The sequence below is a fragment of the Sorex fumeus genome, unplaced genomic scaffold, assembly GCF_029834395.1.
Source record: "Sorex fumeus unplaced genomic scaffold, SorFum_2.1 ptg000006l, whole genome shotgun sequence".
NCBI classification, from domain to species: Eukaryota; Metazoa; Chordata; class Mammalia; order Eulipotyphla; family Soricidae; genus Sorex; species Sorex fumeus.
Window position 1 is genome coordinate 12,929,892 of NW_026606063.1, and position 26,480 is coordinate 12,956,371.

At 49.2% G+C, this 26,480-nt stretch overlaps 2 protein-coding genes across 2 annotated transcripts in view; both read right to left on the minus strand.

Annotated features, from left to right (window-relative positions):
- Positions 1 to 32: 32 nt before the first annotated feature.
- On the minus strand, positions 33 to 17,576 carry LOC130034561 (protein FAM228A-like). Its single transcript, XM_056126178.1, has 7 exons — positions 17,484 to 17,576; positions 16,047 to 16,115; positions 10,819 to 11,010; positions 8,050 to 8,137; positions 7,592 to 7,748; positions 3,277 to 3,412; positions 33 to 356 (listed from the first exon to the last, which is right to left on the minus strand). Exons 1-7 carry the CDS (start codon positions 17,574 to 17,576, stop codon positions 33 to 35), a joined length of 1,059 nt encoding a protein of 352 aa, XP_055982153.1.
- A 3,177-nt stretch (positions 17,577 to 20,753) lies between these two features.
- The window catches only part of LOC130034571 (protein FAM228B-like), a 31,749-nt gene continuing 26,022 nt past the window's right edge, over positions 20,754 to 26,480 (minus strand). Inside the window, exons 8-9 of the mRNA XM_056126188.1 lie at positions 22,580 to 22,703; positions 20,754 to 20,789 (exon numbers count right to left, since the gene is read on the minus strand). Of these exons, the coding sequence (XP_055982163.1) occupies positions 20,754 to 20,789; positions 22,580 to 22,703 (160 nt within the window). The remainder of the gene's footprint in view (positions 20,790 to 22,579; positions 22,704 to 26,480) is intronic.

Consider the following 26,480-nt stretch of genomic DNA (forward strand, 5'->3'; position numbering starts at 1 on the left):
CAGGGAACCCAGCCCCGTCGCGGTGCCTTATCTTAGCGCTCACAGGCCGGCCGTGCGGCGGCCGTTTCCACGTCAGGGCTAGCCAGAGTATTATGTGGAAACGGGGCCCCGCCGTGCGGGGCTCGGGGAGGGGGAAACTGTAGCCAGTCCACGCCCTGCGGCCGCCGTGGGCTGCAGCCACTCAGGAGGCGCGGGCCGGGGGTCCACCCGCGCCCTGGACGGAGCCCGAGCAGACGCGTCGCTTCCGCCGCTCCCATGTCCCCGTTCTCTCCGCCCAGCTCTGGGGATCCAAGCGGGATCACCTCAAATACTGTGAACGCTAATGATGTGGAAGATATTTTTCCAACTTTAATTTTCTGGAGTATAAATTATTTATGTAAATTCCGCCCCCCCCTTTTTGCATATTTCATAGGACATGCGTCTCTAAGCTTTATCATTGCCAATATGTACAGAAAGAGAATTAAAATCTAAGTTTATCACTGTCATGTCTTTTTTTTCCAGCTGATTTACTGTGTGAGAAGCTCCTACAGGTCCTTGAGAGGAAACCGTGCCCTTCCTGCAGGGAAGCACTGGGTGGGGACAGGGGCGGGGGTCGGCCTTGCCAGCTGTCTGCTGGTGGGACGGGTTGGCCTCGGAAACAAACTCTTCAGGAGCAGACAGGGGACACACAGACCGAATGTCCCTGCAGGACCCTCTGCTGCAGAAACGCCCACCACAGTCATCCCCTCGCTCCTGCCCCCATTCAGTGCCAGAACAGCTGGTCCAGCTCTGGGTCCGGCTGCTGGGGCTCAGGGGAACAGCTGGCCCCATCTCTACAAGAGGGTCTCCCGGGAGCTAGAGCAGGAAGGATTCGCCCCCCAGATTACCCCACCCCTCCGTCTATACAAAACTGGGCAAAGGAAGGCCAGACAAAAATCAAAAAATGTGTGTGTGTGTGGGGGGGGGGAAGCGTGGAGTATATTTTTTGAGCTATCCCTGGCGGTGCTCAGGGATCAGGTGTATTGCCAAGGTTCCCCTGGGGTCGGCCGCCCTCAAGACCAGCACCTTCACCCCTGCCCTAGAGCTCCAGCACCAGAAGTTTCACTGTTCCGGTTCATTGTTTTTGAACCACACCTGGCAGTGCTCAGGGCTTACTCCTGGGCTCTGAATTCAGGACTCGCTCCTGGCAGTGCTCAGGGGGACATATGGGATGTGGGGGGTTGTTCCCAGGTCATTTGCCTGCAAGGCAAATGCCCTCCCTGCTGCACTACCCCTCCTGCCTCAGATTTTTTTCTTCTTCTTGTGTCACACCCGATGATGCTCAGGGGTCACTTCTGGCTCTGCACTCGGAAATTACTCCTGGCGGTGCTTGGGGGACCATATGGCATGCCGGGGGTCGAACCCAGGTCTGCTGTATGGAAGGCAAACGCCCTACAATGCTATACTATGGCTCCGGCCCGAAGATTCCTATTTTTACAAATCCATCTCTGACCCTTCTCAGGCTCGACCCTGGGAACTAATGAGTTCAAGTGTAGAGAGGGGTTCTGGAGGGCGAGTGAAGGGCTCACCTTGTTTTGGTCCCTGGAAGCACATTCCTGAGCACCACCAAGTGTCTCTCTCTCTTTCTCTCTCTCTCACACACACACACACACACACATGAACCCCAAACTAGGTTGCTTAAGGAGGAGGACCCAAGCACAGCGCACATGTGCACCGCGGCCAGAGTGGGTGGAGAGCCTGCCTGCTGCTCGCTGGGCGCCAGGCTGTGTGGGAACAGCTCCGGGCTCTGAGCTCTGCTGAAGGACCCTCCTCCCAGGGTAGTGGGGACCCAGGGCTCACACCGACATTGTGACGAGGCATGCTGGAGGACAGAGGGCCATGCGGGCCTCTGCGTGAGCACTGAGCAGCGAGCATTGGTTCACCACCCCTGGGGCCTAGAAGTCTCCGCCCCTTAAGAAATTAAATGCAGGGGACTGAAGCCATAGCACAGCCGGGAGGGCGTTTGCCTTGCACATGGTCCACCCAGGTTCGATTCCCAGCATCCCATGTGGTCCCCAGAGTACTACCAGGAGTAATCCCTGAGTGCATGAGCCAAGAGTGGCCCCCTGTGCATCGCTGGGTGTGACCCAAAAAGCAAAATAAATAAATAAAAATAAAGTAGCACTATTTGGGGGGCTAGAGCGATAGCACAGTGAGTAGGGCATTTGCCTTGCATGCTGCCGATCCAGGTTTGATTCCCAGCATCCCTTATGGTCCCCCAAGCACTGCCAGGAGTAATTCCTGAGTGCAGAGCCAGGAGTAACCCCTGTGCATCGCTGGGTGTGACCCAAAAAAATCAAATACAGGGAATGGGGAGACAGCCTGGGGCGGGGGAGGGGGGAGGCGGTCAGAGGTGCAGGTGCAGGACCCCAAGTTCAATCCCCAGCACGGCCAGACCCAGCACTGATCCAGCCATCCAGGCTAGCTGAATATTGCCAAAAGAGGCCCTGGGATCCCCCGAGCACTGTTTGGGGGACTCCTGGAGATGAGGAAGTTCTCTCCAGACATGCTGAAGGGCACGGGCACATCCCTGAGAAGGGGCTGATCCTCTGCGCGGCCACTCTGAGCGACAGCGCCCTGCGGGGAGGGATCCCCATCTCAGCTGGGTTGGGGGACTGGGATGGGGCGCCAGAGACTAGCGGGGGGAGCTTGGGGTGGGAGCTGGGGACTCTGTGGGTCCCAGTCACGAAGGGCCTGAGGGTTTCTCGCGGCGGCACTGACTGGACACTGCAGGGGGCTCAGAGGACCTTTATTGGCTGCTGCCCCTTGGGCGGTTGGCAGAGCGGTCTGCTGGGTACCTGGCGTGGCTGCAAGGAGGCCAGATACTGGCCCCAAATGCGGGTGGTCTTCATAGTCCCTTCCAGGGGCCTGAAGGCCTGTGCTTCCGGGACACGCAGGAATGGGGCCTCTGCCAGCCGAAGCCAGTGGCCTAGGGCAGGAGACAGAGCAGCTGGGAAGGGGCGTCCAGCTGGCAGACCCCACACGCAGCCCCCCTCCCCAGCCCAGCCCAGGGCTGCTCTCTCCTCCCCCCGCCCTCCAGCTTAGACAAGACAGTGAGACCTTCCGGAGGAGCAATTAGGACCCCAGAGTGACCTTGAGGCAGGCACTAGGGCCATCAAGAACCCCTCCAGCGGGGGTCCTCCACGCCAGCCTCTTCTTGGAGGCTGAGGTTCAGCAGAAGGCCCCGCTGGTGTGCATGAGCTGGGGGTCTGGGAGCACCTGGGCGGGCGACAGAGGTGACAACCCCGGGCTGCTCACCGTGCCCCTCCCGTCGGGGGCCCGCCTGCCCATCCGGGACGCCTGGAAGGAGCGCTCGAAAGCAGTCTGGCTGCCCCAGGATCCCTTCTTCTCCTTATCAGGCTGCTCCTTGCTTTCTGCGCAGAAATCTTTAGGGCTGCAAAGACAGGACCCCGTGGGGACAGATGGGGCCACACCCCGTGTGCTGGGCTGCCCATTAATACACTCCAGAACTCAGTGCTCACTTCCCGCCAAGGCCAGTACCATCCAACGCCCTCGCCCCGCCCATCACCCCTGCTCCCACAGTCCTGCTGATGCCCTTGGCATGCGGGAGTGCGAATCCCTCCCCTGCTGGCCGCCCCAGGAAAGGCCTTGGGCTCCCCGACACATGCTCACACAGGGGTGGGGGGTGTTTCACATTTACACTATGAGGAGTTTACGGTGAAACTCCTCATAGTCGGGTCTGAGGGGGAAATCCGGGAGCAGGAAAGACGCTTGTTCCCCTGTAAAAAGTTTCCCGAGGTTCTCTGCTTCTCCCACACCATCAGAAGGGCCTCCTCACCCACCCACCTTGGTTCAGCTGCCCGCCTGCTGATTCAGAAGCCACCCAGGGTGCAATTCTGTTGTTTGCACAGGGGGTTTTCTTGGGTGTGGGGGGAATCACACCTGGCGATGCTCAAGGGTAACTCCTGGCTCTGCGCTCAGGAACTATTCCTGGCGGTCCTGGGGGGGACCATATGGGATATCAGGGATGGAACCCAGGTCAGCCACGAGTGAGGCAAACGCCCTTCCTGCTGTACTGTCACTCTGACACCCATTTTTTTTTATTGAGGGGAAGCTCTCTGGAGACCACTCCCAGCAATACTCAGCCCAGAGGTACCGCTCAGGGCCACCCAGGTCACATCTGGGATTGAACTGGTGGTGCCAGGGGTTGAACCCAGGGCCTCCAGCCTCCTAGGCACGCACTTGGTCCCTGTTTCTCCCATGACAGTCTGTCCTCCCATTGTTCATCGATTTGCTCGAGTGGGCCCAGTAACGTCTCCATTGTGAGATTTCTTGTTACTGTGTTTAGCATATTGAATACTCTCGGTAGTTTGCCGGGCTCTCCAAGAGGGGCGAAGGAATCGAAACTGGCTCGGCCGGGCTGGCTGCACACAAGGCAAATGCCCTACCACTGTGTTATCACTCCAGCTCTGACAGTCTAACGGACTTTATAACCAAGCTCTCTCTGGGTTGGTAGACACCCTGTGTATTCCTACTCCGATCCTCCAGGGCCAGGCCCCTCTAGGACATAAGTCTTCTTGGGGCTGAAGGTTAGGAAATAAGTCTTCCTGTACAGGGGATTCGGCCTTTGCCTCACCTGCTACTGACCCCTATTCCAGTCCTGGCACTCCAAGCACTCCCAGGAGTGACCCCTGAGCTCAGAGCCAGGAGAAGCTCCTGAGCATCGTTGGGTAGAAAAAGAAAAAGTCTTCATTCATTCATTCCTTCATCCAGCAAGCACTGCCCCATCTCCAACACTCCAGCTAAGTGGAGATGAGATGAAAGGGCTGCCCCAGGGCCCTGCTCACCTGGGGTGTGTGTGTGTGTGTGTGTGTGTGTGTGTGTGTGTGTGTGTGTGTGTGTTGGGGAGGCTAAGGGGGCTTAGAGGGGCACAGAGGTGGGAGCAGTCATGCAGCTCAGGGCTCTGCACACAGCCAAACCAGACCCAGACACTCCTGTGGGGTTCAGGTCTCTTTCTGGGAGGGGATACTTGGGGCGGGCACACCAAGGATCACTCTTAGCAGTGATGGAGGCACCCTTACAGTGGCCTTGGGGGTTGAATCAGGGTCACCTGCACACCAGCAAGCCCTCTCCCTGCTGTGCTGTCTCCGGTCATGGGGGTGGGATGGGAGGGATGAGGGACAGGGTAGAAAGGAAGGCTGGCTGAGAGCTCTGCTGGGGTTGGGGTCTTTCCGGCAGGGACCTATAGCTTCAGAAGGTGCCTGTAGCTGAGAGCACAGACCCCACCAGAAAGGGCCAGGCTAAACAGCCCGCATTTGACCTGCAGCACTGAGTTTGACCTATTACTGCCTGTGTCTCCCCCTCCCCCCACCCCGCCCCCAGCACCCATGGTTCAAGCATCCGCGCCGTCTGAACATGGAACCATTCAGCCTTGTTGGCCAAGAGTGGTCGGGCGTGACCCTCAGGCCCCCTGAGCAATTCTTGGGAGTCACACGCCACCCTCCCCCCACCAAAAAAAAAAAAAAATCAGGGTGGGGGAGGAATACCATGTAAGGAATTTTAAAGGCTTCTGGACCAGGAAGTAAAGTCTTTGTCTTGCTAAGGGTGGGGAGTTCCATGATTTTTGATGTTAAAATAAAAACATTTGCTGAGAGTGATAATCTATAAAACCAGAAATAGAAGATAAAATTTCCAGATCTCCAGGGGAAACAGAAACAACAAAGAGGCATTGTTGATTCCGGCAAAACACAGGATGAGGGCCACAAAGGAAACGTCCACGAGCATGACACGGCTTCTATTTTGGGTGGACTTTGAGGAATGTCCAGTCAGGGGCTGCAGAGGTAACAACCAGAAAACATCAGAAAAGTGACCCCGAAAGACAGTCATTCGCTGGAAACCATTGGATAGTCGTGGACACAGATTCAGAGAGGAAAAGGTCCCTCGGGAATGAATTGGCTAACTCTGGCTCTTTTCCCCCTCCCGGAGGTTTGGCCTCCGAAGAAACCACTTTTTTTATTAGTAATTTTATTGAATCACCGTGAGATAGTTATAAGCTTTCATGAAAAGCACTTTTTCCTCACCACCAGCCTCTGAGAAATGAACCAGGCTTGCAGAATCTCTCGCCCCCTGGTGGCCACGTCAGGCAGCGCACTTAAAATAGATGCAGGAGCTCAGCGGAGAACCTCCCCAGCCCTGGGTCCAAGGACCCTTCCCTAAACTAAAAATAAAAACTTAGTGGATTAGATTATTAAATATATATATATATTAGGTAGAACTAAAGAGGCTGGAGAGTGCTCAGTTGGGGTAAGCACATGTTTTGCATGCCGGAGACCCAAGTTTAATCCCCAGTTCCATATACGGTTCCCTGAGAACTGTCAGGAGCAACTCTGAGCACAGGGCCAGGAGTGGGTGTGCAGAATGAGTACATTCTTTGCATGCGGGAGGGCTGGGTTTAATTCCTGCACTGGATGTTCTGCCCAGGGCCCCAGGAGTAACCCCTGAGTACTGAGCCAATAATAGCCCTCCCTGGGAACCAACAACTTTCACCACTCAAAAAAATCCCATAGGAAAAAAAAATCCCAGAGAGTCAAGAGTAGCCCCTGAGCATTACTTGGGGTGTAACCCCAAGCCCAAAGCAGAAGAGGGAGAGGGAGAGGGTGAGGGAGAGAGAGAAGGAGGAGAAGGAGAAGAATGATTTTGAAAACCTTTTTTTTTCCAGCCCTAGGAAAACCTTAAAAGCAACCAAAGAAGTGGTATATTTAAGCAACATTGTAAATCATGGAGTCTAAATAAATAAGCAGCCAAATTAGAAAGATAATTATCTCCAAAAGAACAACAGCAGAACTAGCTGCTCAATGAAAAAATAAAAGACTAGAGGCTGGAGCAATAGTACAGCTTGTAGGGCGTTTGCCTTGCATGTGACTGACCCAATATGGTCCCCCAAGCACCGTCAGGGGTAATTCCTGAGTGCAGAGCCAGGAATAACCCCTGAGCATCACTGGGTGTAACCCCAAAAGCAACAACAACAATAATAAAAGAATAAAAGACTACAGGATTTACTTTTATTTAAAAAAAAAAAGTCCTGTTATGCCTTGTGCTTGCCTCACACAAGGCCAACCTGGGTAGATCCCCAAGAGCCCATTATGGTGCACTATGCAACCAAAAATGGTCTCCTAAGCACTGCCACGTAACCCCAAATCCAAAATGATAATGAGGACAATGAGAGTGCCAACCCTGCACTCTTGATCCTGTGAAAATATCCTTTAAGAATCAAAGCAATGGGCCAGAACAATAGTACAGCAGGTAAGGCATTGCCCTGCACATGACCAACCTGGGATCAATCCCCAGCATCCCATGCAGTCCCCTGAGCACCACCAGAAGGGAGTGATTGCTGAGTGCAGAGCCAGGAGTAACCCTGAGCGTTGCCAGGTGTGAACTTCCCCCACCAAAAAAGAGAATCAAAGCAAAATCTGGAAAAGACGTGTGTATGTGTATATAGATATAGTTATAGATATCTCCAATACACACATACACACACACAGTGTGATTCTAACACCACAGCATCTGTATCAGGCAAACGCAGGAGACAGAGAATAGCCTTGGCACGGCTCACCTGTAATTCCTCTGAAGTTTGCTTCTCTCTGCCTTCAAATAGGCTTTAGACTGATCCTTGGGAGCCGCATCATGGAAAGGAAACGGGAACTGGGGCAATCTGGAATACTGCTTGGCCTTCTCCAGTTCTTTAAACTCCTTTGAAGAATAAGGCCTTCCTATAGGACAAGAACAAAATCCAAAGGAGCACTCCAGGGCTGGAGAGAGAGTGCTGTGGCGTGTGGCGGGGCGGGGTGGGCGGGGGGGGAAGCCGGGGTGGCACTTGCCTTGCACACAGCCCATCCAGGTTCTATTCCCTGCACCCCATATGCTCCCCTGAGCTCCACCAGGAGTTAAGGTCTGAGCTCTGTCGAGGGTGGCCCCAAAGCCAAAATAAACAAATTCAAAGGTCACTCCAGCCACTCGGGGGTTGGCAGCTTTTTGACAAGCGTGTCTAGGATACCAGGGACCACTGAACACCTGTCTTATACTGCAGATGAGCCCTCCTCTCTTCTTCCTTCTTTCGCTGGCTTTTAAACAGAGGGTCAGAAAATGCTGGCACTGTGACCTACAAGAAAAGAGACTCTGTGAGAACACAGAGTTGTAGTGAAGCTTCAAGGGAGAGAGTTTCGGAGGTACAGAGACGCAGGTGCTGTCAGAGGGGACGCCTCTCTATGGAAGCTCGTCCTTCAGAGGCCGGGAGCTGGGGTGCAAATGCCTCAGAGGAATGTGAGAACAAATCAGCCGAAGGCCAAGCTGGATGAAGACCCGGGCAGCCAACCTTGTCCACAGAGGGAATGTCCCAGCAGGGGACCATGCAGGGTTCAGGTTCCAAACTCCAGCGTAAACACTTTGGGAAATTTGATTACAAATGAAAAGAAGGCTGAGTGTGTGCAGGAATCCCGAGTTACATCCCCCCACCTCCCCTGGCACCAGCACATGAGGCCCAGGGTCCGAGCATGAACCAGCCCACACAGCACCATGGGCATGGGCCCTGTCAGAGGTGAATACGGAGTGACCCTAAGGCCTCTCAAGTGACCATTTTCCCTTTGACCTCAGAGATTCTAAAAATCAAGAAAGAAAGAAATGACCTCACCTTTCCATAGCTCGGGCTCTTTGTTGTCATATAGTAAGGGTTGTACACTTCTGGGTCATACAACTCTCCAAATATAATCGGCTTGAGGGGAAAACAGAAGACACTGCTAAGAGCTCATCAATACCTACAAATATGCTCATGTCAGATTTTTTAAAAATCCAAATGTTTTATTCTGTTTTTATGTAAAATCATAGACTCGAAGGGTGAGAAGAAACCTCGGAAGTAAGTGAAACATAGGGCTGGAAGGATGGTGCAGCAGGTAGGGAGTTTGGTACTCAAGCCACTCCAGGTTCAATCCCCAGCACCCTATTTGGTCTCCCGAGCACTGTCAGGAGGAGTAATTTCTGAGAGCAGAGCCAGGAGTAACCCTGTCTTTCTGGCAGACAGTCCTTTTGGTCATTGCAAACACTCTCCAGTTTGTTCTTAGCCTGGGTTCCACTCTGGCCTGTCACTCCTCGTTGCCTACACAAGTCCTCTCCATTGAAGCAACACAAAACACAGCCAGCCAGGCCCCCTCCCTCACAGGTCCCCACTTCTTCCCCCCCTGGAGTGACTTCTCCACCCCCTTCTCCAAGCTCTGCCATGGGCCCTCTGCACGTTCTCTGCGGCCTCAAGTTGGTTTTCAGTGAGGGTAAATTCAAGCTGAATTCTCCACGCAAGCTGGTTTCCAGGAGCACATCCATGCTTGGGAACTGAATTTAGAGAAGCAGGCCAGTACCCCCCACCCACACCCGCTCTGCCCAGCCCCAACACTGCTCTGAGACACACGGCCCATTCAGGCCCAGGAGATGCCAGGGAAAAGTATCTCTGTTTCCTGTCAAAGATTTTTCACGGGGCCGACCCAGTTGGCCCAGGTTCGATTCCTCCACCCCTCTCAAAGAGCCCGGCAAGCTACCGAGAGTATCTCGCCCACACGGCAAAGCTTGGCAAGTTCCCTGTGGCATATTTGATATGCCAAAAACAGTAACAAGTCTCACAATGGAGACGTTACTGATGCCCGCTCGAGCAAATTGATGAACACTGGGAGGACGGTGCTACAGTGCTAAGTCCTCTGGTGCCACTCATATGCCGTCCTCATGCCCTGAACACAAAGACCTGATGTTTGAAGTTGAAGGCAACCCATTGTGCTCTGAGGGTGAGGGCAGTGGGGACAGGCGGGAAATATTGGGTCCAGCCTCCCAAGTGCTGCCCTGGACACGTGACATTGCTGGGACATGTATGACGTCACCAAGCCCCCAGTCTCTGTTAAATAAGAAGTGGTCTATGGTTTCGGCTACTCTTATCCTCTTAACATTTATGTAAAGACAATCCTGAAGTTCCACTTCCATATTGACTGTCCTATGAACTCTTGGTTCTCTTTGGTTCCGGGGATCAAACCCAAGGCAAGTGCTTAACTGCTGAGCTCTGACTATTCCCCGACTTTCATGACTTCATCTCAAACTCAAAAATGTAAACTTGGCAATGATTGTATAGCACTGCACTGTAGCACTGTCCTCCTGTTGTTCATCGATTTGCTCAAGCGGGCCCAGTAATGTCTCCATTGTGAGACTTGTTGTTAATGTGTTTGACATATTGGATGTTTTTGGCATATTGAATATGTTACGGGTAGCTTGCCAGGCTTTGCTGTGTGGGCGAGATACTCTCGGTAGCTTGCTGGGCTCTCTGAGAGGAGCAAAGGAATTGAACCCGGGTCAGCCGCGTGCAAGGCGAACGCCCTACCCACTGGGCTATTGCTCCAATCCAATGACTGTGAAAGCAATAAAAATGTTGGTCCAGCGCTTCAAACTATACTCTTGGGCGACAGGGGGCTCCACGTGGTAGTTCTCAGGGGCTAATCCAGGCTCTGTGCTCAGGGGTCACTCCTGCTCAGGGGACCATGCAGTACAGGGATCAAACGCCACCTCTGCATCAAAGCAAGCACTAGGCCCTTTGAGCAAATTATACTTTATTTTAAAAATAACAATTCAAGGGCCAGAGAGATGTTGCAAAGGTTACAGGTGTTTGCCTAGCCTTGGTCGTGGCTTTGACCCTGGTTCAAATCCCAGCTCTGCAGCTGGTCCCCTGAGCACCACCACAAGTGAGCCCTGAGACGGAGCCAGGAGCGGCCTCCAAGCACCAAAAACTAAAAGAAACAACAACCACCAACTCAGTACCTTTTTCCTTGTGTGGCTTAAAAAATATTCAAAATTTTCTTCTTTCTTTTTTCTCAACCCTCGATATGAAAGCACTTTCTTTATAATGCTCTCCTGAAGGGGGGTTGCAACATTTTCGGTCCACTTTTTATGTAACAACTCTTTTTTTCTTTCCTTAAGAGCGTCTATATCCTTAAGATATGTATCCAAGCGCTAAGAAAGAGATACAAACAAGAACAAGAAATGATTAAGAATTTCCTTTAATTGTCATTTGAGTGTGTGTGTGTGTTGTGTATGTGTGTGCACGTGTGTTTGGGGGAACGTTGTGGGGAGAGGCCACTTTTCCCATTCTTCAGCTCTCTGCACAGAATATAATTGAACAGCCGAATCAAGTTCAGAAAGACAAACAGACAGAGGCCAGAGAGACAGCACATGGGTATCGCGTTTGCCTTGCATGCAGCTTACCCGGGTTTGATCCCCAGCACCCCATATGGTTCCCCAAACTTGCCAAGAGCAACCCCTGAGTGCCACCGGGGGTGTCCCCGCCCCTCACCCTTCCCAAGAAAACATACAAAGAAAAAGACAAATTGATAACAGGAAGTTTCATGAAAATTTCCAAACCTTGGGGGCTGGAGTGATAGCACAGCGGGTAGGGCGTTTGCCTTGCATGCGGCCGACCCGGGTTCGATTCCCAGCATCCCATATAGTTCCCTGAGCACTGCCAGGGGTAATTCCTGAGTGCAGAGCCAGGAGTAACCCCTGAGCATCGCCGGGTGAGACCCAAAAAGAAAAAAAAAATTAGAAAATTTCCAAACCTCAACTTTGCCTTCAGATGGGCACAATTCTAACTTGTAAAACTTCTGCTTTTTTTTTATTAGTGAAACACCATGAGGTACAGTTGTAGACTTACAAATTTTTGTGCTCGGGTTTCGGTTATACAATAATCAAACACCCATCCCTCCACAAGTGCCCATTCTGCACAACCACTGAACCCAGTATCCCTCCCCCTCCCCATCCCACCCTGCCTTTGTGGCAGGGCATTTTCTTTTGTTTTCTCGCTCCTTTTGGGTGCTGTGGTTTGCAAAAGAGGCATTGAGTGGCAATCATGTTCGGTCTGGAGTCTACTCTCAGCACGCATCTCCCATCCTGGGAGGATCCCCTCAACATCCTTTATTTGGTGCTCCCTTCTCTAACTGAGCTGCCTTTTCCCCTAGCGTGTGCGGCTGGCCTCAAAGCCATTCAGTAAACCTCCTGATACTTATCTTGGCTATTCTTGGGTGTTAGTTTCCTATTTTGCTACTTTATGTTCCCCAGATGTCTGTCCCTCTCTTTCTGACTCATTTCGCTTAGCATGATACTTTTCATGTAGTACCACTTGTATATAAATTTCATGACTTCATTTTTTCTAACAGCTACATAGTACTCCATTGTGTAGATGTACCAAAGTTTCTCTAACCAGTCATCTGTTCTCGGACACTCAGGTTTTTTCCAGATTCTAGCTATTGTAAACCGTGCCGCAATGAACACACAAGTGCAGATGTCACTTCGACTATACTTTTTTGCCTCTCTGGGATATATTCCCAGGAGTGGTATTGCTGAGTCAAATGGGAGCTCAATTTCTAATTTTTTGAGAATAGTCCATACTGTTTTCCAAAAGGGCTGAACCAGTTGGCATTCCCACCAGCAATGAAGGAGGGTCCCTTTCTTGCCACATTCGTGCCAACACTGGTTGCTTTTGTTCTTTTGGATGTGGACCAGTCTCTGTGGTGTGAGATGATATCTCATTGTTGTTTCAATCTGCATCTCCCTGATGATTAATGATGTAGATCATTTTCTCATATCACTTTTTGCCATTTGGATTTCATCTTTGAGAAAGTTTTTGTTCATTTTGTCGCCCCATTTTTTGATGGGGTTGGATGTTTTCTTCTTGTGGAGTTCAACCAGTACTTTGTATATCCTTGAAATCAACCCCTTGTCGGATGTGTATTGGGCAAATATCCTTTCCCATTTTGTAGACTCTCTTTGTATTTTAGTCAGTGTTTCTTCTGAAGTGCAGAAGCTTCTTGGTTTAAGATAGTCCCATTTGTCTATCTCTGTTTTCACTTGCTTGGTCAGTGGTGTGACATCTTTGAAGATACCATTAGCTTCAATGTCATGGAAGATTTTGCCAACTTTTTCTTCAATGTACCTTATAGATTCTGGTTGATGTTGAGGTCTTTAATTCATTTTTATCTTACTTTTGTATTTGGTGCTAAGCAAAGATCTGAGCCCAGTTTTTTGCATGTAACTGTCCAGTTTTGTCAGCACACTTTGTTAAAGAGGCTTTGCTTGCTCCACTTCACATTTATTGCTCCCTTATCAAAGATTAAATGATTATATGCTTGTGGGGAAGATGTCAGTATATTCAACCCTGTTCCATTGGTCTGTGGCTCTACCTTTGTTCCAGTACCATGCTGTTTTAATTATTATTGCTTTGTAGTAAAGTTTGAAGTTAAGGAGGTTGATTCCTCCCATTTTCTTTTTCCCAAGAATTGCTTTAGCTCTTCATGGGTGGTTATTGTTCCATATGAATTTCAGGAGTGTTTGCTCTATTTCTTTGAAGAATGTCATGGTTATCATTATAGGGATCGCATTGAATTTGTACAATGCTTTGGGAAGTATTGCCATTTTGACAATGTTAATTCTCCCAATCCATGAGCAGGGGATATCTTTCCATTTCTTCATGTCCTCTTTTATTTCCTGAAGTAGCATTTTGTACTTTTCTTTGTACAGGTCCTTTACTTCCTTAGTTAAGCTAATTCCTAGGTAGTTGATTTTCTGGGACACAATTGTGAACGGGATTGTTTTTTTCATGTCACTTTCTTCTCTCTCAGCCATAGACTTTTGGTAATTGATTTTATAGCCTGCAAGTTTACTGAACAAGTCTATTGTTTCTAGGAGTTTCTTGGTAGAGGTTTTAGGGTTCTCTAATTATAGAATCATATCATCTGTGAATAGTGAGAACTTGATTTCTTCCTTTACTATCTGGATGCCCTTAATATCTTTTTCTTGCCTAATCGCTATTGCAAGTACTTCCAGTACTATATTGAACAGCAGTGGAGAGAGTGGGCATCCTTGTCTCAGCCTGATCTTAGGGGGAAGGCTCTCAGTTTTTCCCCATTGAGGATGATGGTTGCTGTAGGCATGTAGTTGATGGCTTTAACTATATTGAGGAAAGTCCCTTCTATCCCCATTTTGGCGAGGGTTTACATCATAAACTGGTGCTGGATCTTGTCAAATCCTTTCTCTGCATCTATTAATATGATCATATGGTTTTTTATCTTTATTTTGTTGATATGATGGATTATGTTGATTGATTTCTGAATGTTAAACCATCCCTGCATCCCCGGGATGAATCCCACTTGGTCATGGTGTATGATCTTTTTGATGAGTTGTTGGATTTTATTTGCTAGTATTTTGTCGAGAATCTTCACATCCATGTTCATCAGGGATATCAGCCTATAGTTTTCTTTTCTTGTGGTGTCTTTGTTTCCTTTTGGTATTAGAGAGATATGGGCTTCATAGAAACTATTTGGGAGAGTTTCTGTTTCTTCAATTTAACTTCTGCTTCGTGAAAGAAGAAAAGTGCCCACCATAGAGGGAGGTAATGCTGCGGGGATGGGGGGTGGGGGTGGGGGACGGAGGCAGGAGGGAAACTGGGGACATTGGTGGTAGGAAATGTACACTGGTGAAGGGGTGGGTGTTAGAACCTAACAACTGTGTGTCTCACTGTGATTCAATTTAAAAAAAATAATTACTTCCTTTCTGTTGTTTGGATTTTGGGTTTGGGGTCACACCCAGCAGTGTTCAGGCATTACTCCTGGGGTCCTGGGGGAACCGTAAGGGATGCTGGGCTTGCTGCCGAAAAGGCATAATGCCCTACCAGCTGTACCATTTCTCCAGCCCCCAAACTGTTTCTTTGTAAAGATTTCAAAGCCTTTTCTAGTCACCCATCTTGTAGTTCTAGTTTTCCTCATCAGGAAAATCCATGACAAAATTTGTAAGGTAAAATGAACATTTCAAGAGAGAGAGTACAGTGGCTAGGTGCTTACCTTGAATGTTGTCAACCCAGGTTCAATTCCCAGTGCCCCTGAGCCCTACCTAGAGTTATCCTTGGACACAGAGCTAAGACCTGAGCACTGCTTGGGTGTGTCTTCCACCCCAAAAAAAATAGAACTTTTGATTTTTCTCTCCTCTTCTGTAAAAGCAGAGCAACCTCACCTACCTCCTCTGATGCTCAAATGAGAGCATGTATGTGAACTTTATTATTCCACCATGCAATTTCAGTTCCTTTCACTGAGATTAAAACCTCCTTAAGTTCAGGAACTATCCATATTGACATATCATTACCCTAAAACATTAAGTCATTTCATGAGGCTTTATATAAACTCTACCACAAATAGGAATGACATGGGAGAAAGATGTAAGTTTTAGTCAGGAATAATTTCCATTCTGGTCAAATTGAATTTCCTAAAAGCAACAGTGGGGTTTTTGTTGGTTTGGTTTGGGGCATACCCAGTAGTACTCAAAGGCCATAGCTGGTCCTGTGCTCAGAATAATTACTGGTCATGCTAGGGGCCCAGGAGGTGCCAGGAATCAACCTGGGGTCAGCTGCGTGCAAGGCAAGAGCCCTACTCACTTTAGGCCCCTTTCTGCTGTAGTGATTGTTTTTTGGTTTGGTTTGGTTTGGTTTGGTTTGGTTTGGTTTGGTTTGGTTTGGGGGGAGAGGAAAACACCTTAATAAAGGGATTGTTTGGGGCTGGAGAGATAGCACAGCGGGTAGGGAGTTTGCCTTGCACGCGGTAGACCCGAGTTCGATTCCCAGCATCCCATATGGTCCCCTGAGCACCGCCAGGAGTAATTCCTGAGTGGAAGAGCCAGGAGTAACCCCTGTGCATCGCCAGGTGTGACCTGAAAAGCAAAAAAAAGGGGGGGATTGTTTGACAAACTATGGGAAAGGGGGTATTACTGTTCACTGTCAGAAGAAGACAAGGAGTAGTTAGAGTAATATTTCAGATATGTAAGGATGGATCTCTTAGTGATCCATCAAGGAGGTGATGCCACCTTAGGTCAATGGAACACAGACAAGACTTGAGAGGAGGCTCGTTTTTCTCAGGCATGATTATCATGGAAACGTACCCTTGGTTGGCTTGTTCCATGTCCACTTACCAGAGCATACTAAGCACCCACAGTCTGTAGCCAGCTCTTACCTTCACAACATAATTTTCTCTAAATAATATTGCATGCACAGCTTCATCAATGTCTTCTCTGGCTAATTCCTAAAATTACAAATTGAAAGTGTAAATCCTGAAGAAGCATACTAAAATGACCAGACAGTGTATTTTACCAAGAGTCTTATCTAGAGTAACTCTAGAACCTGGTATACAAGTATACTGGTTTTTAATCAGTTTTTAAACCTGATTCTGCATAACCCTATCACCCAGGTTCAACTCAGTCTATTTTATTTCATCTAAATTCCTATCCAAATTCCCTGTGTCAAACATCCAATTTAATTTTGAAATAAATTTAGTTGTTTGTTTTTTTAGGGGGGGGCCTCACCTGGCAAAACTTGGGGCTTACTCCTGGCTCTGCACTCAGAAATTACTCCTGGCAGTGCTCAGGGGACCACATAAGATTCTGGGATCAAATCTTGGTTTGTTACTTGAAAGGCAAATGACCTACCCACTGTAATATCACTCTGGCCCCTGAAACAACTTTCTTACATCTTATTAATCCGGGGGTTATCTGTGCCAACGATCAAACTTAGAGCCTCAAGCAACATGCAAAGAATGTGCTTTATCATTAACTTATGTCCCTGGTCCCAAGTCATATTTAAAGTATTTTAAAAAAAACTTGCTAATTATAGGAATGGTCTTAAATCACTTCTCCAACATTCAGTAGGTATATTTGTTGCACTTAAATCTTCTCTTTAGAGTTTTTCATTAGTTGACTATGAATTGACCTTCAAGCTTTTGTTCTTATAGGTAGGGAAGAGTAAATGAAAAGCACCCCAACTCCGGGGTTTGAAGAAGTCATGAGGACAACCCCACACCTCAACATTTCCCCCCGATCCTGGGAAACAAACTTAGGGTAAAAAGTGTTTTGGGAAATAGAAACATGCACCTTGACAAGCGTCTTGGGAAATCATGTTTTAGTCATTCTAACATTCAAACGGTTAGGCGACCAATGTTCACGCGAATTAAGGACACCTTATTTGTCTCTCTGCTGTCTTCCCCGTTCAGCTGTTAATGATGTCTACCAGTGCTTTGGAAGCTTTCTGCCTACACACACCCAGAAATTGATTGTCTCTTTGCTCTTACTCTTACCAAGGCAAAAGGAACAACACGGAGGAAATAGCTAAGGGCTTTTCTTTCCAGGAAGGCAAATAATAACACAGATAAAATTGCTAAACTTGACGGAGAAAGATCATTGCTCTTGTGTCCCAGGAATGCTGAGGCTTTCCAGATTCTTGTTCCCCAAATCTGATGCTAGCCAGTCCCATTCCAGGAATTACCCTGAGCGATGCCAGGCGCTGCTCCAGCTCTGGGGGAGTCATCCAACGACTTAACCTAACTCTGTCCTACTCGCGCTGGGTCGGGGTCCCCCGGTCCCGGGAGTCCCCAGCCCGCCCCTGCACGCTGGTTCACCTCCATCAAGGCAACCGCGTCCAGCTGGGGCCATTCCTTTAATTTTTCGACCTTGAAATGTTCCAGGATATCGGGCGACTTGTCGACCGCCATCACTAAGGAATCGTGGGGTGCGGGGAGCGGGATGGGGAGCCGATCGGAGATGGGTGGGGAAGGAGGGGGCTCCCCGGAAGAACCTGGTCTCTGGGTGCCCAAGGCGGTTTGAATCCTAGGGCTGCGATGCGCGCCGCGCCGTGGAAGCAATTCTCCCGTCCCCGACCAGTTTCCAAAACGGGGTACTTGTGCCTCTCCCACCACCCCCACCAAGTCAGGTAAGGCTATGGGGTTCCCGGGTCTGGGGGGAAAGCTGGGGTCCCGCCTGGACGGGTAGGAACCAGCTCTCCCAGCTCTGCGCGCGGGCGCAGCGAGGGTCAACGGCCGCAGCCAATCAGTTCTTTCAGCTCAGCCAGGTGAGCTCATGCCCCAGGAACTGGGGCGTTTGTCTCTAACCGAGGGCTCCAGGAATATTGGGGAGAGGGGGGTCCTATTAGTGGGAGCACACCGGCTTTTCTCCTCTTGGAAACTCCGTTGGTGGGAAGGTTATTATTATTATTATTATTATTAAAGTAAAGCATTTGCGGAGAACGTGGTAGGCTGGAAGGCTGGCGGAGTTTTCCCTTGGAGTTCTGAGCAGCGCCAGCGACCCCTGAGACGCACAAATTCAGTTTACTCCTTTCCGTGGATCTAAGACTATTCGCAGGAAAATTGGGCAAGGGAACATGGTTAGGCCCAAGTGCTTCTATAATGGAGAAGGGAGGTGATGTCTGTGGGGGACTGGAGAAGGTCCCCTGCTCCTTTCCCAGGAGGTCACAGATTCTTCCAGACCCCCAGCTGTCTTCCAGGACAATATAAGTTTCCTCATTGCACAGGGAAGGCAGCACTCAAGATGCTCCTGCTTTTTTGGGGGGGGTCACACCCGGCAATGCACAGGGGTCACTCCTGGCTCTGCACTCAGGAATTACCCCTGGCGGTGCTCAGGGGACCATATGGGATGCTGGGAATCCAACCCGGGTCCACCGCGTGCAAGGCAAACGCCCTACCCGCTGTGCTATTGCTCCACCCCCAAGATGCTCCTGCTTTCAAGAAGAGGGGCATGAATGGTAGTAGGGGGGTGGATAAGGGGTTTGCCTTTGCTTTGCACATGGCTTACCCAGGTTCCATCCCCAGCACCCCATATGGTCCCCTGACCCTGCCAGGAGTGATCTGTGAGCACTGCCGGGTGTAGTCCAAAACCTTTTTAAAAAAATGTTCAGTAAATCAAGGATATACAAAGTACTGATTGAACTCCACAAGAAGAAAACATCCAACCCCATCAAAAAATGGGGCAATGAAATCAACAGAAACTTTCTCAAAGAAGAAATCCGAATGGCAAAAAAGCACATGAGAAAATGCTCTACATCATTAATCATCAGGGAGCTGCAGATCAAAACCACAATGAGATACCATCTCACACCTGGCCCACATTCAAAAGAACAAATGCTGGTGCGGATGTGGCGAGAAAGGGACACTCCTTCACTGTTGGTGGGAATGCCACTAGTTCAGCCCTTTTGGAAAACAGTATGGATGTTTCTCAAAAAATTAGAAATTGAGCTCCCACTTGACCCAGCGATACCACTCCTGGGAATATATCCCAGAGAGGCAAAAATGCGTAGTCAAAGAGACATCTGCATTTGTTTGTTCATTGCAGCACTCTTTACAATAGCCAGAAACTGGAAGAAACCTGAGTGCCCAAGAACAAATGACTGGTTAAAGAAACTTTGATATATCTACACAATGGAGTACTATGTAGCTCTTAGAAAAGATGAAGTCATGAAATTTACATACAAGTGGTACAATATGGAAAGTATCATGCTAAGCGAAATGAGTCAGAAAGAGAGGGATAGACATAGAAAGATTGCATTCATCTGGGGGATATAAAGTAACAAAATATTAGATTAATACCCAAGAATAGCTGAGATCAACACCAGGAGGATTACTCCATAGCTTAGAGGCCAGCCGGGTATTCTAGGGGAAAGGGCAGTTCAGATAGAGAAGGGAGCACCAAATAAAGGGTGTTTGGAGGATCCTCCCAGGAGGGGAGATGCATGTTGAAAGTAGACTATGGACTGAACATGTTTGCCACTCAATGCCTCTTTTGCAGACCACAACACCCAAAAGGAGAGAGAGAACAAAAGGGAATGCCCTGCCACAGAGGCGGGGGGGGGGGGGGGATGGAGGGGGGATATTATCCATGGTTGTGGAAAATGGGCACTGGTGGAGGGATGGGTATTTGATCATTGTATGACCGAAACCCAAGCACAAAGATTTGTAAATCTACAACTGTACCTCATGGTGCTTCACTAATAAAAAAAAAAAAAAAGTTCAGTGTTTTTTTTTCATCTGCTAGTTTCATCTGCTGCCTTTAATTCGAAATAAATCCTTATGACAAAGTGGTAGCATATTTGCAGACAACCTGTTTGGCCGCCTTGCTAAATATTTGATGGTATTGACTAAACAGGACTGGCCATGAGGTGAGTGTCCAGAACAAATTCCATCCTGTGTGTGGGCGTCAAGTTCAAAATGCAGTCTTGTGAGTGTAACTGCAGGTTAACTGACACACCACTGTCTTTCCGTGGAAGCCAGAGTGCTGACTGGGATGGGGAGGGCGTGTGGCGGGAGTGTTTAATGCAGAGAAGAGAAGGAAAAGCTGTGACTCCAGCAAACGCTTTCAAACAACTCTCAAGTATCCCCAATGCCTCAGGAACAATTCTGTTCTCGTAGGCTCTGGGACCTGCTGTCTTCCTGTGTCCAGGTGTCAAATTCAAGATGACCAGAGAGTGGCAGACAGAATCAGCAAGTGCACAGTCAAACTCAGAATGAACTTTGCTATTTTCTGAAGACCTTTGGAAAACCACGAGAGTACGTAGGCATGTCTGAGGGAAGGAGCGCACCGGTTTTGGAGAGAGACTAAATGAACTGAAACGGGCAACCCACCCGGCAGGCACTGATCAATCTGCCTTTTATGAGTGTGTCAGGCAGGATTTGTTAACTTCTGGGGGAAATATATTTGCAGCCACCGTCAGTACATGGCACTGTTGTTAATTATCACACAGACACTGAACCTCCTCCCCACTTAAGTAGAGTTTATTATGGACTGTGTTCTTAGACACACATCAGTTCTTGAAAGCCTTCGCACCCCGCCTTATGGTTCCTACAAGAAATGGGTGTATCTGCTGCAGCTTGCTCTCTCTGTCAGATATCAGGGAGGTGCTTCTGGCGCACTAACACCTAGGAGAGACGGAAAGGAGAGGTAGGTATGTTAGAGGAGTAAGAACAGACTGAGCTCGGCCCTGCTCTATGATCCCCTGGAAGTCAATTCCTGCCAGGGCTGGATGACTCCCCTTGTTGGCAGGTCCTTCCCTGGCCCCCTGCGGCCCCTCTCCTGGCCCCACCTGGATTCAGATAGCTGCAGGGATGCAGGCACACAGGGGCGCAGGAGGCAGACTTGAGGGTCCCCAGCCACTGGCTCTGAGACTAGATTCGGTCTGTCTAGAGTGCTGACTTATACTGAGCTAAGTTCCAGATTTCTTTTTCCCCTTCTCTCCCTAAACCTCTAAGTCTCTGCCTTCTCCTTCTGCCATTCGCCAGTGCTTCTCACTTCCGAGAAGGAGGAAAGGCAGAGAAGGCAGCTGACCTCCTTCCAGAGTCCGTGCACCCAGGGAGCGTCCGAGCTTCAGCCTCCTCGTCCAGCCTCTTCGTCTCCGTGTGGGGGCCCTCCCTCACCTCTTGGGACGGGCTGTCCTGCCTCCCTCCCTGAGGAGCCTCTCAGCTGCCAGGCACCAAGCAGGAGGGTTTTAAGTAGCCAGAGCAGAGAGAGCTGCTCTGAAGAGACACTGGGAAGAGGTCTCGCGAGGAAAGGGAATGGGCCATGCAGAGGGAGTGCTGAGCTATAGTGCTAGTCACTGCAGTAGGGAAAACTGGAGGGAACTCCAAACCAAAAAAAAAAAAAAAAACCAAAATTTTTTTTTTAATGTCAAAAAGAGATGCAGAAGTGCTAATAGAAGGAATAATCCTGTTTGGGGCAAGTGAAACTCAAGACACATGTAACCATGTAACACTATGTAAGGAAGGCTTGGAGGGCATGATTATAAAGCAACTTAATTTTTTCCCCTTGCTGTCCTTTCTTGTTGGGGCAGCTCTGCCCCCCACTCCATGCCACCTGTCGAGTTTTCCTCATTACACTTATTACAAGCTCCTGTCATGGTGTGCATTTGTCTCCCTCCTCAAAGCAGTCAGGTCTCAAGACCAGCGTTTCCATAATTTTGTTTTATCACAAAATTTTGTTTTGTTTTGTTTTGTTTTATTTATCCTGCCTGGCGAACACAGCCTAACTCAAGAGTTAAAATGTTAAGGATGAAAGCAAGCACTGGGGAAGATGTTCAACATGGCAGCAAACGGTGTTAGACATACAACGTTTCCATTCAAGGATCCCTTGGGGCTGAGCAGTGGCACCCAAGTTCCAAGCCCAGCATCATGGTGCCCTGCAGGCCCTGAGCACGGCCAGGTGTGGTCCTGGTAGCGCTGGCACTGCAGGGCCCTGGGAGCTCCACAGCCTCAGGCCTGAGCACTGACCACCAGGCCTGATGCTGAGGGGTAGCAGGTGTGTGGAGAGGCTGACAGGGAGTGTCAGATGCCCGAGGATGTGGGATCTGTGCTCTCCTTCCCGTGTGAACCTCCAGATCTCTCTACATTTCCAATTTTAATTTGGGGGCTTCTGTTTTCCTTCTTAAATTTTACTACTTTAAGCGGTTAGTATATGGACCCTCTCTTGGCTGAGTTAAAAGGAATGAAACCTGGGGTGCAGCTCAGTGTGCTCCGTGGTGAATGGCCGCGAGTGTGGCGACACAGGGCAGAAGCAGAGCAGAGGCTCAGTAGGGCGCAGGGACAGTGCCCCCTCCAGGGGCGGCCTCCTCTGCAGTGCCGGAGGGTAACTATTGCCCGTGCTCCCTTCCTGCCTTTTTCAGGGGCGCACAGTGCCACCTGCTCAGACTGTGGCATTCCTCAGCACCCCCTCTCACCGTGTCCTGCTGCTCCAGGCTCCCGGAAGGCAGGTGCGCCCCAGACACAGCCTCTCTGGCGCTTGGTTTCTTGCCCTCCTGAGAGCGAAGACGCATTTCCTCCAGGAAGGAAAGCCCTCTGTTTCTGTAAGAAGAAACCAGAAAAGGGAGTGTGTGTGTGTGTGTGTGTGTGTGTGTGTGTGTGTGTGTGTGCATGTGTGTGTGGAAAGGGGTGGGGGTCGGGGGGTGGATTTCTCTTAACTATCAACTCGATTGTAGCCTTTGATATTTTATTTAAATTTGAAGTTGATGAGTTCTATACATGAAATTTAAAGGAACTAAATAAATACTTTTCCCTTGTTCTAGTAATATGTCTGAATTTGCTGATGCTTTTAAAAAACATTTTCATTCTTACATTGTTATAGCTGATAGTTACAATAGTTCAAGTCTCTGGTACTGATGTACAAAGTTCCTGCCCACCCCGCCAAGTGTCCATGACCCCCACTGCACCCCTATGTCTCCTCCAGGCCAATGTTCTTCCCCCCCCCATATGTATTTCCTGCCCCTCCCATCCCCGTATTTGATATTTCTGCTTCTTAATCATATCTCTGAGTAAGGCCTCTTCTGATCAAAGAGCCTCATCACGGAGCTGTCCATTGTACCTTTCGTGGGAAGACAACTCCCCTACCATACAGGAAGCAGGGTGCCTCCCTAATCCAATATCCCTCCTCCGTCTTCAAGGAGCTCACTGACTTAAGCCTCTACTCTAAAATAGAAGCCCTTTGACAACATGGTTGTGCTTTACTGAGGGGACATCTGAGGATTAAATTCCTCCTTTTATACCAAGTCTGGAAATTAAATACTATTATGTTTTGGATTCCCCCCAAACCTACCCCAAACAGGTCAGTGTTGTGTCGGCAGTTATGGGTTTACAGGAATTTACTCCTCTGGGACCTAGTGTACAAGAATGATTCTGACTTGTTCTTTCTAACTACCACAGTTCAATACTCCTTGAACATCTCAGTTTGAGTCTTCTTTCAAAAGACAAAGCTGTAAAATCTTAAGCCATATTTCAGAACACCAGAAAGTCCACAAGGGCCAGTGCCACTGGCACTATCTCTAACAGCCTTATTTCTGCTTTAAAATGCTGGCTCCCTGGGGATGCTGTCAACTCATGCAGTCTCCACAGGCTGTGCTAACCTCAAGTATCTCAAAAAATCCCTCTGGCTCTGCCACACTATTTACTCACCAGTGACTGAGCCAATTCAGAACAGGGAAAGGGAAATGACTGGGGTTGACTCTTAAGAAACAGAATGTTGTAGCCTACCCCTTAAACAACATCATGGAAGTTCATTTTTCTTCTACCTTGTTAGGTTCTTTTTTTTTTTTTTTTTTTTGCTTTTTGGGTCACACCTGGCAATGAACTCAGGAATTACTCCTGGTGGTGCTCGGGGGACCATATGGGATGCTGGGAATCAAACCTGAGTCAACCAGTACATGGCAAATGCCCTACCCGCTGTACTATCCCTCCAGCCACTTGTTAGGTTCTTCTTTTTTTTTTTTTTAAAAAAAAAGTGGACACTACTTCCACTACCCAGCCGTCGCCACACTCCAGGACGCTTTCCGGACCCGCGTGGCAGCTCCGGCCGAGACCCACGCACGACTGAAGACCCACAGAACAAGATAAGTGGAACTCTCTGAGACCTTGGACTCCAGGCTCGGTGGACCCAGGGACAGAGCTTCTCTGCCTGCTCCCACCACCACAGGTGATATAGGGATTCTAATCAGGAGCCCCACCCTACCCTGCCCTGTCTGCTTCCATCAACCACCCAGGGATCGAATTGCGCACAGGAGACCCACCCTACCCAGATAAATACCCCACTGGCAGACTTCCACTCTCGACACTACTTCCACTACCCAGCCGTCGCCACACTCCAGGCCGCTTTCTGGACCCGCGCGGCCGCAAAGCGGCCGCGCGACACATCACAAGACACTAAATACCCAATACCCATCTTCCGGGATTGTCGTACCATATTTGAAAGGGTTCAAATATGGTAACACCTAAAAGGGTGATTAGAGGTCGCCCCAAAAGCCTCTATCCCTCTCAGAAAGACTGGCAAGCTACCGAGAGTATTCCGCCTGCACAGAAGAGCCTGGCAAGCTATCTGTTGTGTATTCGATATGCCAAAACCAGTAACTACAACTGGTCTCATTCACCTGACCCTGAAGGCTTCACTGACATGGCAGCACTGAGAAGGATGAGAAAGGAGAGGCCGACAAAATCTCAAGGCCGACCTAGGCTGCCACAACGAAGGAAGACAAAAATGATCGTCTGTACTTTCAATGCACGTACGCTAGCATCAGATGCATCCATCGAGGACCTGATGGAACAAGAGCGAATGATCAAGTACGACATCATTGGTCTGACCAAGACAAGAAGGCACCAATCTCACCATGCCGTTTTCGACACTGGAGAAGAACTGTTCCTCAGAACATGCGATAAAAGAGGTGTTGGAGGCGTCGGTGTCCTTGTCAACACAAACTTGGCCAAGAGCATTGATTCATTCGAATGCCTAACAACCCGAATCGGACGTTTACATTTGAATAGATGTGGCTCACTGCCTGCAGTTTCTATCTTCGTTGTCTACGCACCAACATCTCATGATGATGAAAGAGAAATCGAGAAGTTCTACATGGAGCTAGAGAAGTTCTATAAAGAAGACCACACCTTCTACAAGATCATTGTGGGAGATTTTAATGCCAAGATAGGACCGAGAAGATCAGCTGAAGAACTTCACATCGGGACCCATGGCCTAGAATGGAACGAACAGGGTGAGAGACTGTCTGAGTTCATCATGTCGACCAAGACCATTCATGGTAACTCACAGTTCCAGAAGGCAGAATCTAAACGATGGACATGGGAGTCTCCCGGTGGATGATACCACAACGAAATAGACCACATCATATTCAATCGATGGTTTTGCCTGACTGATGTCACTGTTGTCCCAAAATTTCGAACGGGATCGGACCATCGTCTCCTTCGTGCAAAATTCTACTTCACAGAGCAGGGAGAAAGGGCTGCAAAGTTCAAAAAGAGAACTCCCAGAATGACCACCAACTGGGAACTCTTTGGTACTATTGCGGCAACATGGGAAGATGCCATTGTTGACAACATTGATGAGGAATACGATCGACTGGTTCAGCACCTCCATGAATGTGCGAGGAATGCCAAGAGAGAGATAGCCACAAAAAATCGCCTATCTTCGAAAACTCTTGAGCTTATTCGACAGCGTGGTTTGGCGCATGCCTCAGGCAACCGCAAGCTAACGTCCGAGCTCGCAAAGCAGTGCAGAGATGCGATCAAGGAAGACCTCAAAGAGAGAAGAGCAGAAGTACTGGTAGATGTGGCAGAAGCCGGGAAAAGTATTCGTAACACCCGCCTGTCCTTCGCCAACTGCAAGACCAAGATGACTGCCCTCCGACGTCCTGATGGACCCATCACATCCTCCAGAACGGCAATGGAGAAGATTATCCATGACTTCTACTCAAATCTCTTCGATAGCCATGTCCACTTGCCAACATACCAAATTCCACAGGATGGATATGTCATTCCCAACGTTCTCCCTTCCGAAATCCGACACGCCATTTCGTCGGTAAAGAAACAAACAGCACCCGGCCCAGACAAGGTCAGACCTGAACACCTGAAGAACCTGCCATCAGTACTCATCAATACACTGGCTCGGCTCTTCACTTGCTACCTGTCTGAATGCAAGGTTCCGTCCCAATGGAAAACCAGAAGGACCGTACTACTGTTCAAGAAGGGAGACATCCATGACATTGGCAACTATCGCCCGATCTGCCTATTGTCTGTTATCTACAAGTTGTTCACTCGAGTCATCCTAAATAGGATTGGCAGAACACT